General features: G+C 56.9%; 1 protein-coding gene across 1 annotated transcript; it reads left to right on the top strand.

The window, feature by feature from the left end:
* Positions 1–4,789: 4,789 nt before the first annotated feature.
* On the top strand, positions 4,790–12,988 carry FHL3 (four and a half LIM domains 3). Its single transcript, XM_043574541.1, has 6 exons — positions 4,790–5,009; positions 10,159–10,332; positions 10,421–10,595; positions 11,612–11,781; positions 11,875–12,061; positions 12,188–12,988. Exons 2-6 carry the CDS (start codon positions 10,177–10,179, stop codon positions 12,340–12,342), a joined length of 843 nt encoding a protein of 280 aa, XP_043430476.1. The 5' UTR covers positions 4,790–5,009; positions 10,159–10,176; the 3' UTR covers positions 12,343–12,988.
* The last annotated feature ends 255 nt before the right edge of the window (positions 12,989–13,243 follow it).

Here is a 13,243-nt window from a genome sequence, read left to right as displayed (position 1 = left end):
ACGCTTAGAACCGCCCACTTCCTCCCCGCAGCCTATCCGACCCGTGCCTTCCCGGAACTACGTCATCTAGCAAAGGCGTCCAGCGCGAGCTGCTTCTGGGAAGTGTAGTTTCCTAGGTCTAGTCTCGTGACCCTGCAAGACTAAGTTCTCATTCGCCAGAGCTTGTGCACGTGTACCCAGATCTCTTGTTTTCGCGCTCCGCTCCGCGTGGTCACCTGGGAACACGTGGCTGGCACTGCCCTGGGGCTGAGCCGTGCTTGGAGTGTGTGCGCATGTGCAGTCACCAAACAGCTCTGCTCCACTTGCCCTATTTACACGGTGTGTTTAGAGGCAGGAACCGTGTGAATTTTAACGTGTACAGGAAAGAGCGTTCTAGAGACAGGAGACCTTAAGACCAGGTTTGGCTCTGCCACTTACCAGCAGCTGTGACTTTTGACAGGTCTCTCGACTTTAATGAGCATCATTTTTCTTCGTCCATAAAACAAGGATAATAATAGCGTGCACCGCTCGCTTCACAGGGCTGTCAAGAGACTCACAGTTGAATGGAGGAGTTCTATCCCTTACAGTAGTTGTAAAGTTGGAGTCCCTCACACCCTCTGGGGCATGGCAGCTGGCTGACAGGACGGGTATCAGAGGCAGCACAATGTAATGATTAGGACCATAAACCATACAGGTGTGATCTGATGCTAACAGCCACCAGCCAAGACAAAATTAGCTTCATTTAACCTCTGTCTCTCCATCTGTAAAATGGTGGTAATAATACTATTACCTACAGAATTGTTGCAAGGATGAAATGAAATGGTATGTCTAAGGTGTTTGCTGCCGCGTTCACCTCTTAACAAGTTCACAGTCGGGACGCCTGGGTGGCTCAGGCGGTTAGGCGTCCAACTTCGGCTCAGGTCATGATCTCACGGTTCGTGGGTTCGAGCCCCATGTCTGGCTCTGCCCTGACAGCTCAGAGCCTGGAGCCTGCTTCCGATTCTGTCTCTCTCTCTCTCTCTCTCTTTCTCTCTCTCTCTCTCTGCCCCTCCCCCCTCTCTGAAAAAAATTAACATTAAAAAAAAAAAACCTCACAGTCAATCGGAGCAATGGATGTTGTTGTTGTTACTACTATTGTTACTAAACCTACCCATAAGGATAGAGAGAGGGTTGGGCACAGCAGAGCTCTTCAGAGGCATTTGGTTTCTTTTCCACTACACGAAGCTAACCCTCAGCGAGTCCTATAATAGCACCCATTTGTCATGACAGAGCTCACTCCTCCAGCTGAGGCACTCAGAGGAAATCCTCTCCTCAGTCCCAGGAAGCGCGAGTCTAGTAGACGGGTGGGTACGACAAAGCTGAAAGTAGCTGAGATCGGCCACGTGACAAGTTTTTCCCTGCCTGTCTGTCCAAGCCTTGCCCAACGCAGGCACATATGTTAACAAAACCTCCACCTCATTTGTGACTTAACCATTGAAACACAAGGTCCTTCATGATTTAGCCCACCTTCCCAGTCTCAGCTCAATTAAGTGGGCCCAAGAATCAGTCCTGGAATTGAATTGCACACCCACAACCTATCAGCTTGAATTTAGGGCCACATCGTCAAATTCTCTGAGCCCCGTGTCCTACTCTATCAAATAGCAATAATAATATAACCAACTCCTGTGGCTTTTGTGAGAACCCAAGGAGGCAACGACTAGCACTTAGCATGGTGCCCTGCATATAGTCAGTATTTAACATGTTAGCTCTCCCTCTACCCACTCCCCCCCCCCACCCCACACACACATATTCATTTCACCCTCCGCACCCACAGAGCATCACCAGGTTTGGGGGCATGAGAAGACTGTTTCTGGGCAATCTAAAAGACGCTGTCTGCTAAGCCATGAGGTCTGGCAGGGGCTCCAGGCAGCCCAATGGGTAAGAGCAGGCAATACATCCAGAGAAGGAAGGAAGTTTTCTCACTGGGGGAAGGAGGGCTTGTGATCACAAGCATCAAGGAGTGATTCAGCACCCAGAGGAAACCATGAGAAACCTGTCAGTTGTCAGTTGTCAGGCTGTCGCCTTGTCTTAAAAACACTTCCAAGGTGAAAGATGGCTGGGAGACCCTGAACAAGCCCCCTTCCACCACAAGATAAGAAAGGGTGGGTGGGGGCCTCCTTGGTGGGTGAAGAGACAACCAGCTCCCACTCACCCAAGGCTAGTCATACAGCCATCAGGCTCTGCTTCCAGCCTCTGCTCAAATACACCTGTTCCCTACAGGGAGGGTGGGGGTGGACTGATGGGAAACGGGAACAAGGAGTCCATGTGGCTGATCCCTAGACCTTCCTGGGGCACGTGGTCCTCCTGGACCAACAGAAATGTGAGCCCACTCAGGAGCTAGAAATGGGGAGGGGAAAGGACAAAGCCCCTGCCCTACACCAGCATCCCTCCCCAGGCTGAGCCAAGTCAGAAATCTAATTTTCTCTGGCTTCCAGATTCCTGGCCCCAGCAGCAGAAACTTAACAACTGACCATGAGAAGGAATATGTTGGGCAGGGCGGGAGTCCCACCTCTTCAATACCTACTGTGTACCTTCCTTCAAGACTCACAAGAATGCTGTGAGACAGGGGAGTCCACAGATGAGCAGACTGAGGCTTAATACGGTTGAATGACTTAAGAGGCTGCAGGGCCTGACAGTTAAGCTCTTTTGGCATAAGGAGCTTTGACATTTGACTGGATATGAATCCAGGCTTTGCCGTTAGTAGCTGTGTTGCCCTTGGCAAGTTAACTCACTCTCTCTGTACCTCCATCTTCTCATCCTTAAAATGGGTATAAGAATACATATTTCTTGCTGCACCTGGGTGGCTCAGTCAGCTGAACCCCTGACGTAGGCTCAGTCATGATCTTGCAGTTCATGAGTTCAGGCCCCATGTCAGGCTCTGTGTTGACAGTTCAAAGCCGGGAGCCTGCTTCAGATTCTGCCTCTCTCTCTCTCTCTCTCAAAAATAAATATTTAAAAATATATTTAAAAATATATATTGCATACCGTTGTTGGAAAATCAATTACACTAATATATGCAAAGTGCTTAGGCAGAGATCGGTGCAAAGATCTCAGGAATTACTGGCTCTTATAAAGGCTGTTCAGCAGAGATTCAAGCCATGAGTAAATACCAGAGACCCCCAACTCTACCTTTGATCCAACACCTTCCTTAGTCATAACCCCTCCCCCTCTGAAGGCTATTCATCTTTGCTTCCCCTCACCCCAGAGCAGACACCTTCTTGTCATCTCTCCAACCTGGCAATCTTCCCTGCCCTCCCCAGGGCCAGGAGTCTTCTACATCTTCAAGACAAAACCCAGAGAAAGGGCGCACCCATGGGCTGGCTGTTCACCCTCTGGACTCCAGATAGCAGGTACCTGTGATCCAAACTGGGGTGGAGGAGAGTTGAAACTGAAGCAGCATCTGTCATTCCTTCATTCATCAGGTATTAATTATGTGCCAGACCTTGGAGCAGGTATGGGGAATACAGGAGTGAATAAGAAGAAACCTGTCCCTGCCCTCATGCAACTTACAGTCTAGGCATCAGGCACAATAATACACAAACAATTGGTTTAATTTTGGAAGGAAACCTGGCCTCGGGGGTGACTTGGTACCCAGGAAGGCGGGCATATGATTCAGAGATGGGAGAGGAAGGTACTCAGGAGCCCCAGCCTGGGAGGGAATGAGTCTGTGTTCTGAAAGCTTGGCTGGATCCAGCCTGGGGGATGGGAGAGCCTCTGTGGGCATCTCTTACTCTAGAGGCTGAGGTTATTTCTAGGGTTGGTTTGTTGTCTCTTGTTTTCCAAACAGCACAGCAGAACCTCCTCCTCCCTCCCCCATCCTACCAGATCGAGGCTATTTATGCCTAGTGACAAGCCTGAGGATCCCAGGGGGGGTGGCCTCAAGGACCTGGAGGGGCCTTGTGTCCCTGGCAGCCTCCCTCCCAGGCACAGGGAGGAAGCCAGAGGATTGGAAACTGTAGAGGTGGGGAGTCCTCCTCCCCACCTCTACAGTTCCCTCCACTTCCCTCCACACTGGGTGGTTCCCTCCACTTCCCTCCACACTGCCGCCTGCAGTGCCCCATCCCTGCACACTCCTCACACCCCTCCCTGAGAAACCCAAAAATCGTGGGGCCAAGGACTAGGGTCTCCCCTGGGCCTCAAAGGTCAAAACTATTCCTGGGCATTGTGGAACCCAAGGCCGAGCTCATCTGTCCCAGGGTACAGCTGGAGGTGAGGAGGTGGTGACCTCTGTTTTTGCCCCCCAGAGTTGTGAAATCAAGCCCTTTGAAGGTCCAGGCTCTGACCAGGGTTGGGGGTCCTCTCTTCACTCCTTGTTTCCTGAGAACACCTTGGTTCCCGCTAATAAGAGCCATGACAGCAGTCAAAAGCACCCGCTCTTGCGGGCTGAAGTCCTCTTTTACAAACTCGGGCTACGTGTGACCCCTGGGGGTAAGCTGGGGGGGGGGGGAAGGGGGGGACATGAAGATGGCATGTGGACTCTTGGTCCCCCAGTGGACCTTGTTCGGCTGGGTCCCGTACCCCTCGCCTGAGACCGAGTACAGCCGTCTCCCGCTGGCTGCTGGTGGGAGGCGTGGGGGAGGCTGGGAGTGAGGACAGAGAAAGCAGGGAGGGGACGGGGGCGGGGTCCTGGCGGCCCGGGGAGGTAGGGAGAGCCAGGTTAGACTGGGCGGGCCGAGGGGCCCTGGGGCGGGATCGGGCCCAAAGAGGAGGTGTGGGCGGGGTCTGGCCCCCAGCCTGCGGGATGCGGGGCCGGGGCGGGGTCCGCACTCTGCGGGCAGGGGCGGCCGGAGGCGGGGTCCGGGCGGGGCGGGCCCCGCGCGCACTTCCTCGGGGAGGGGTTGGGGCCGAGCTCCCACTCGCCCACACAGTCCGTGTGCAGCCGGCACCCTCACCGGCGGCGCGCTCGGCCCCCGCTCGGCCCGGCCCGCAGGTACGAGCCGCCGCCGAGGGACGCGCGGCCCGGCTTCCCCGCTCCCGCCGCCCGCTTCGAGGTGAGCTCCCCGCCGTACCCGGCGCCGAATCCCCGCTCTGGGCCCCGGCCCCCGCCCCCCGCCCGGGTCCGGCCGCGATAACCTGGGGACGCTCTTGGAGCGGGAGGCGCGGGGGCGCTGAGCCCCGGAGGGCGCCCCCCGGATCGCAAGGATCCCGGCCGCCCGGCGGCCGGGCGGGGGCTGCTTCGAGACTTGGCGGGGGGAGGGGGCCAAGTTTGAAACGGAGAAGCCAGAGTCGAGCGAAGGACCGAGAGGGTTCGAGAAACTGAGGCTCCCAGAAAGGCCGGTGGAGCGAAAGCGAGACAGGGATACGAGCGATAGGCTTAGATAGGGGGAGGCTCAGGGATGCCCGAAGCAGGGACAAGAGACTTGGGCGTAGAGTCACCGAGAGCCGACCGGAGGCATAGGGAGGGACCCAGGTTTTGTGGAACGGAGCATTTGAAGGAGAAGCATACAGTGATCCCAGTGAACACGCTGTAGCGCCCTTCCCAGGGCCTTGCAGGGTCCTGGACAAGTAAGGGGCCCTTGAAGCCTAAGCTTCTTTAGCCTTGTGGTAGATCAGCCTCTGTGAGGCCTATGGAGAAGTCCAGAAACTGGAGACAGAGACACTCAGGAACAGAGATGTTAAGAGAGAGAGAAGGGGTGGGGTGGGAACCCCTAGGAGACCCTCAGATACCAAGACTTGGGTGTACAGAGGTAGAAATCCGCAGAGCCGGGCCCTTGCAAGATGACTAGCCCACCCAAAACATAAAGACAGCTGAAGTGTGCAGAGACACAGACATGCTGAGTGGGACAGAGCTGGCTCTGACGGAGGTGCACTGACAGCTTGGGTCAGACCTGGAGAGACTCAGGCCTGAAAAGACTGGGAAGCAAGGATGTGGAGAAACAGAAACTCTGGGCCAGCCAAGCCCCTGTGAGGCAGAGGACCTGAGACAGACTGAGATCAAAAAGGAGCCCCAGGCATACACCAAGACAGCCCCAACTTATTTTTAAACTCAAATCTTGGACGCACTGCTTCAGCCCTGGGGGATCCGGGGTGAATGAACTGTTCCTCTCCCGTCCCCAGAGCAGCTGCTGGATCCTGCTTCCCACCCCCCCCCTTCCCCTAAACTGCTCTGACTCCCAGGCCCCATGGGGGGAGGGGAGGGGAGAAGGGAGAGTTTGGGGTTGGTGCCTGATAGCAGGATGTGGGGGGGTGAGGAGAGTTAGGTTTCTCCCCTTAAATCTCCTGTCAGTTCCTGGGACTTGGGGGGTGGGGGGGAGGGGTCTGAGCTGATCCTGACTCACAGCTGCGAGGCCTCGCCAGGGTCCTCCTGGACAGTATAGGGTGGAGGTGGGGGCGGGGGAGAGTTGAGGGGTTGGCATGGGTAGTTGGAAGGGCTTCTGGTTGTCTTCCAATCGCGGGGTTAGCAGCTGGGAAGAAGAGTCAGGCTCCTGTGCTAGTGATGTCACCAAGTATCTCCTGTGTCCCTGCTCTTAATGTTGACCACCCTCTTTACCACCACTGCAGCATTTTTAGAGAGACAAACAGGAAAGGGCTCCAGGCTGGAAAGCAGGGAACCTGGCCTCTCTGAGACCTGAGTGACCTTGGGCCTGGCTTGTCGCCGGTTTCTGTACTCAACTGTAAGATGGGGATGGTACCCTAGCCTGCCTGCCTTTTGTGAGATCCAGTGAAATGGTGGCTGGGGTTGCACTTTGTGAGAGGCCACACTTTGTATGAACACCTGCGTACCTGTGTGAGTTACGCTCACTGGGATCAGGCTGGCCCCACTGACCTCCTCAGCCAGCCCCATAACCTGGGCCTCTTTGCTTCCCCCAGCAGAACTGGAAGTTGGGGGGGGGGGGGGCGGGGGGCCCTCTTTGTTCTCTCCCTGGGTTTACCCTGGGAATGTCCAGATCAAAACCCAGGCCAGCTCCCTGACCCAGGCCTGGCTCAGAAACTTGACTGACCCCAGTGTGAGTGAGGGGGCTAATAATAAAAACACCGATGGCTACCATTTACCGACTATTCACTTTTTGCCAGGTGCTTTCCAAGCACCAACATTTAAGCCTAACGACAACCCCAGGAGTAGGAGGTAGTCTTAGATAAGAAAATAGGCCCAGGAGCTTCAGTGACTTGCCCAAGATCACCCAAATAGTAAGTGAACAACAAGTCAGGATTCAGATCCACATGCCACATTTGGGCCTCTATCACTACATGCCACAGCCATTCTGAGCTCTGGGAGGTGCCAGATGTGTGTCTGGGTCAGGTGTAGGAGTGAAGTGTGTGTGTGTGTGTGTGTGTGTGTGTGCATGTGCATATTGGTGGGAGCAGGGGCTGAGAACCATCTGGCAGACTGAACAGTCTACCCTGTGCTCGAGTGTGCACATGCGCGCACGCACACACACACACACACACACACACACGCCATGAAGGAAAATAAGATTGGCTCTCTTCCTAAGGGCTAAGCTCCCTTAGCCTTGCCAGGGAAAGTGGGAGGGAGATGGGGAGGAAGGGGGATGGGCAGGGACAGGTGGGCCTTGATAGTGCCCTTCACTGTCCTCATTAAAGCCCAGCTGGACGGACTAGGGACTAGGGAATTCTGGGAAGGAAACAGAAGCCATGCTCATACCCTATTTGGGGTGCCCCTGTCTCAGAGTGGTGACTGCATCCCAGGGGGTGGCCCCAGAGCTAGCCTGGGCCTGGGAAGGTGATGGCTGCTGTGGGCCAAGCCAGGAAGGACGGAAAAGACCCAGGGCACCCCTGGACAGACCGGAGCCACACTCCACCTGTGTGGCCCCCTGCTGCCCAGTGGCTGACAGCCCAGACGACACTCAGATGTTGGGCCAGAGGAAACCCAGGCCCAACTGGTAGGGAGCAGACTGAGAAAGAGGGCTACGCTCTACCCTACAGCACAACTCTGCCCCAGGAGTCATCTCTCTGAAGACCCCAGCCCCTGGAGGCCTCATGGCCTGGCCCTGGGTACGAACTTTGTGCCCCCCCCCCCCCCCCATTGTACAGAAGGGCAGTTTTGAGTTCACAAACCATCCCTTCAAGAGCCAGGCCCTCCAGGCTTGGGGCATTTGCTGGCGCCTGGAGTCTGAACTCCAAGCCAGAGCAGTGCTTCTTGGCCAGAATTTCCCACTGGGGGTGGCTGAGAAGAGGAGGTCTTTCCCTCCACTTGAGCCTGGGCAGGCTCTGGGGACTGCCAGTTACTGGGGTGAATGGGGGGAGGGGGTAGTGGGTTTGGTGGGTTCCTTTGTCCTCCCCAGTCTCCTCTGAAGCTGTGGGAACATCCCCTTCCTCTGAGTCCTGGTAGTTCCTCTCCACCCACCCTAGGATCCAAGCCCTTAGAGAGCAGACTTCATGATGGAGGAGGCTGGGGGTGGGGAGCTCTGAATCTGGGGCTCGAGACGAGTCAGGGGCAGCAGAAGGGACTGAGAACCCCACTTCCCTACCCCCCCCCACACTCCCCATGCTCCTGTTCCAGAGGCAGCTGTGTGTATGACCTCATCCCACAAACATGCTTTGTTCCTGAGAAAATGGAAAGTGTCTGAGGTTTGGTGGGGGCTGGGTGTCTGCAGCAGCAGCTCTCAGGGCTCCCCCCTGCCTGACTCCCCACCCGAGAGGGGGCCTGATTGGGGAGAAAGTGTCTCCTGTGACTCCCACTCTCACCCTCCACTCCCCCTGCCCCAAACCCTTAGAAACCAGAAAAGCTGGGGAGAGGCTATTTCTCCCAGAGGCAGGGGGTGGGAAGTAATGACCCCAGGGGATGGAAAGAACCGCCAGGAGCGGATGCCCCCGTCGGAGATGGCAGGGGGCACGCTGCATAACCTCCATCTTCAGTTTACCTCTCCCTCCCCTGGCATCTCCATTCCTTCTTCTCTCCCCTGTTGTTGGTCAAACCTGACATCTGGCCATCTGCGCTGCCACAGCTGCTGCATATGTTGCAGGCCAAGGCTGCCCAGGCTGGTGTGACCAGAGACCCCGCAGGGGCCGGAGGGGGGGTGAGGGCAGAGGGTCCAGCTGGGGAAGCTTGGCTGTGTCCAGCTTGCAGGACTTCCTTCCTGCTTAAACCTAGGCTGAGCCTCTCAAGTCCTTGCTTGGGCTGATTCTGCAGGAGGGAGGCCCGAGGTGACTTCCACCTCCGCCATTCGCGACCCAACATCCTTCTACACACCCCATTCATGTCCCTATGCTCCTCACTCCGGAGCTCTGGCTAGAGGTTCCTTTTTTCCATGTCGCTAGGGCTCCTTCCTGGGAGTCAAGAGAGGGTGGGGGTGCTGTTTATATGGGATACAGAGTGGGGTGGCTCCCTGCCCCTGCTGTTGTCCCCTCAGGGACAGTAGGAACAGTGGAAGCTACACTCAGGCTGGGGCAGGAAATGAGTCACTGACCCAGGAAAAGCCCCCTCCCCCCAGATCTGCCAGGGCCCAGATAAGAAAACAACTTCTGCTTCCTGATTTTTTTTTCCTGACCCCTTCTCTCCCTCCTCTCCCCGCCCCGAACCCCCATTAAATGCAGAAATAAACATGCAGGGGGTGCCTGGGTAGTTGAGTGTCCTATTCTTTATTTTGATCCCTGATCACGGGATCATGGGATTGAGCCCCGCATCTGGCTCCTCGCTGAGTGTGGAACCTGCTTGAGATTATCTATATCCCTCTGCCCTTCTCCCCCCATCCCCGCTCCTGTGAGTGCTCTCTCTCTCTCTCTCTCTCTCTCAAATAATTAATTAATTGGTTAAAAAAAAAAAGAGGGACGCCTGGGTGGCTCAGTTGGTTGAGCGTCAGACTGTGACTCAGGTCATGATCTCGCAGTTCATGGGTTCGAGCCCCACGTCGGGTTCTGTGCTGACAGTTCAGCCTGGAGCCTGCTTTGGATTTTGTGTCTCCCTCTCTGTGCCCCTCCTCTGCTCGTGCGTGTGTGCGTGTGTGTGCGCGCGCGCGTGCACGCCTGCACGCTTTCTCTCCCTCAAAAAAATAAACGTTAAAAACAAAAAAGAAAGAGAACAAATGTGCCAGACTCCTCGGTTTCCAGAAGCAGCCCTTCCTCTTCACCACCTGTTCTGACCTGGCATTTCTTATGCCTGGTCTCTTGCAAAAGGCTTTTACAAGGGGCTGAGTCACAGCCCCTCTGGGTGACCCGCGCCCCACCTTTTGCCCCTGGCAGGGCGCACTCATAGCCACCATGAGCGAGTCCTTTGACTGTGCGAAATGCAGCGAGTCCCTGTATGGCCGCAAATACATCCAGACGGACGACGGCCCCTACTGTGTGCCCTGCTATGACAATACCTTCGCTAACACGTGTGCTGAGTGCCAGCAGCTTATCGGGCATGACTCAAGGGTAAGGACTGGACCTGACAGGGCAAGGAGTGGGTGGAGGCTGGCGGAGGGGGCAAAGGTGCCAGTGTCCCTTGCCACACGCCCCGCAGGAGCTGTTCTACGAAGACCGCCACTTCCACGAGGGCTGCTTCCGCTGCTGCCGCTGCCAGCGCTCACTGGCCGATGAGCCCTTCACTTGCCAGGACGGGGAGCTGCTCTGCAATGACTGCTACTGCAGCGCCTTCTCGTCGCAGTGCTCCGCCTGCGGGGAGCCCGTCATGCCTGGTACGTTCCCTGGCGGGGCTCGCCGTGTGTGGGACCGGGTGCCTGCATCTGGGTAGGGTTCTTGCACACATAAGGGACTGGCGCATGTATGGTGCGTATGTGGAGGCTGACTATGCTTAACACCTGCACACGCAGCATCTTTCTGGAAATTCGGTGTATACAGGATGGGTCGTGCCCGTGTGCTCCCGGGAGATTAGCACGCACGGGGACTGGCACACCCAGCTGTACACACGAAAGCAGAGCATGTACAAGAACGGACAAGCTTGGTACATTCCTGAGGGCTTGGCGTGTGCCGCACCAGCAGGCCTGCTACGCGCCTGTGAGTTGACCGTGTATGGGCAGACGGACAGGCTTGGTACACGCCGGGGCGCTTAGCACATATGAGCGCCTGCATGTGTGGTACATGCAGAAGCGAGAAGTGCAAGGAGACCATCGTGCTCGGTGCATTGGGGCTTGGCGTGTGCAGAAGCAGATAAACAGAGGGCTTCACGTGTGTGGTGACCCGCATGCCTCATAGTTACGTGAGGCTTGAGGACGTGTGGAGAATGACATTGTTAGGACATGTCAGGGCTTAGCGTGTACTGGATCGATCACGTCCGGGGCATTAGAATTCTGTGTGGGCAAAGACTTGCTTGCCTAGTATATGTAGGATCGTTGTGGTGTGCTCAAACCATCACGTCTGGCATATAAGGGCTTAGCGTGTACTGAGTCATTGTGCCTGTGACACGGAGGCCTGGCGTATGCTGAGACAGTCATATCTGGTACACATGGGGACTTCGCTTATGCCAACTCCTCGTGTCTAGTTTCTGGGAGCCTAGCATGTGCCCAGCGAGCGTGTGCAGTGTTTGGGGGAGGGTAGCATGTGCTGTATATGGGGCCAGGGTCCTGCTGCATGTGCATGGATGCCACCCTGCTTAGGCTGTGGGAACAGCGGGGACCCTCCTCGGGAGGGTAGCAGAGGGTGGCACTCAGGAGCTTAGGACACAGCCTCTGAGTGGGACCCCTGTTCCCCACAGGGTCCCGGAAGCTGGAATATGGAGGCCAGACGTGGCACGAACACTGCTTCCTGTGCAGTGGCTGTGAGCAGCCGCTGGGCTCCCGTTCCTTTGTGCCCGACAAGGGTGCTCACTACTGCGTGCCCTGCTATGAGAACAAGTTTGCGCCTCGCTGCGCCCGCTGCAGCAAGGTGGGGGCTGGGCCAGTGGGGTGGGGGTGAGCCAGGCTCTGTTGTGGGGTGGGAACCGCCACTCCCTCCCACTGACAGATGCTGCCCCCATAGACGCTGACACAGGGTGGCGTGACATACCGTGACCAGCCCTGGCATCGAGAATGCCTGGTCTGCACAGGGTGCCAGACGCCCCTGGCAGGGCAACAGTTCACCTCCCGGGACGACGATCCATACTGCGTGGCCTGTTTTGGAGAACTCTTTGCACCCAAGTGCAGCAGCTGCAAGCGCCCCATCACAGGTGGGACAGAGGTCAAAGGACAGAGCGGGTAGGGTGCAAGCAAGGGAATGGGATCTGGTGTTGGGTGAGGCTGAGGGACAGGACCGCGCTCCGGATCCGCAGAGCTAACCTCCGGCCTCCCCCCAGGACTCGGTGGAGGCAAGTATGTGTCCTTTGAAGACCGCCACTGGCACCACAGCTGCTTCTCCTGTGCCCGCTGCTCCACCTCCCTGGTGGGTCAAGGCTTCGTGCCGGATGGAGACCAAGTACTGTGCCAGGGCTGCAGCCAGGCAGGGCCCTGAGCCAGGACTCCTGGGCCCAGGGCCTCCCAAACCAGGGCTCCAGGACTAAGGCTCCTTTTCCAAACCACCTTTGGGACCCAGCCCCACCCCCCACCCCCAAATTGGGGCTCCTCCTGGGCTCCAGGATTCAGCCTCCCTGCTCCCACATCCCAAACCGGTACTCCCTGACCCAGGGCTCCCAAACCTGGGCTCTTATGGAGCCTCCGTGATTCAAATCCCCTCTGCCAACCTAGACTCCCCCTACAGTCTGGGTTCCCAGATCCCAAGCCCTCTCCCCAAATCAGGGCTCTAGACCCAGCCGTCTAAACCTGGACTCTGGGGCCCAGGCCCCCTTTGATCTAGACTTCTTTCCTGAGACGTTAGGTCCTCTGTGGGTGCCTGAGAAGTTCTCAAAAGTGGGCTATATTCAGGTTTGATCCTCCCCACCATCATCCCAATCTAGCCTCGGGGCTGGGGCTCTCTGGACAGCAAAACAGGCGTTCACACTTTAAAGGGGTCCTAGAGCACAGGGTTTTGCCCATCCGGTATCTGTCGAGTGTTTTCTCCTTTCATTTGAGCTCCATTCTGCCCGGAGATGGGCAGAGGGGGTGGGACTGGTTCACCCCGCCCTTCCAGATTCTGCAATAAAGCAGTGTGAGGAAGCGAAGGCCTCTGTGTGTTTGTCTGGGTTTGGCGGGGGGGGGGGGGGGGGGGGGGGGGGGGGGGGGGGGGGGCGGGGGAGGAAGGTTCCCTGGCAGACAGGGAGGCTCTGAGGCTTTTCCAGACCTCCTCCGTGCAGGGCAGAGGAGGAAGCTGCTGGGATGGGAAACCTCCGGAGAACGGGGATCCCGCCGCTGCTACTGTCCATCTCAGGCTCCACCAACCTCCCCTCTGCTGGCGAAGGATTTTTTCCTCCGGGTGG

Source organism: Prionailurus bengalensis, chromosome C1 (genome assembly GCF_016509475.1).
Source record: "Prionailurus bengalensis isolate Pbe53 chromosome C1, Fcat_Pben_1.1_paternal_pri, whole genome shotgun sequence".
NCBI classification, from domain to species: domain Eukaryota; kingdom Metazoa; phylum Chordata; class Mammalia; order Carnivora; family Felidae; genus Prionailurus; species Prionailurus bengalensis.
Note: the sequence above shows the minus strand (reverse complement) of the source record. Positions and strands in the feature narration are given on the sequence as shown.

What these genes read in the sequence shown, in the direction of transcription:
- FHL3 (XM_043574541.1), top strand. Translation starts at nt 10,177, where the DNA reads ATGAGCGAGTCCTTTGACTGTGCGAAATGCAGCGAGTCCCTGTATGGC. An exon ending in GCTGCGCCCGCTGCAGCAAG is followed by an intron (nt 11,782 to 11,874) that starts GTGGGGGCTGGG and finishes CTGCCCCCATAG; the next exon opens with ACGCTGACACAGGGTGGCGT. An exon ending in CTGCAAGCGCCCCATCACAG is followed by an intron (nt 12,062 to 12,187) that starts GTGGGACAGAGG and finishes GCCTCCCCCCAG; the next exon opens with GACTCGGTGGAGGCAAGTAT.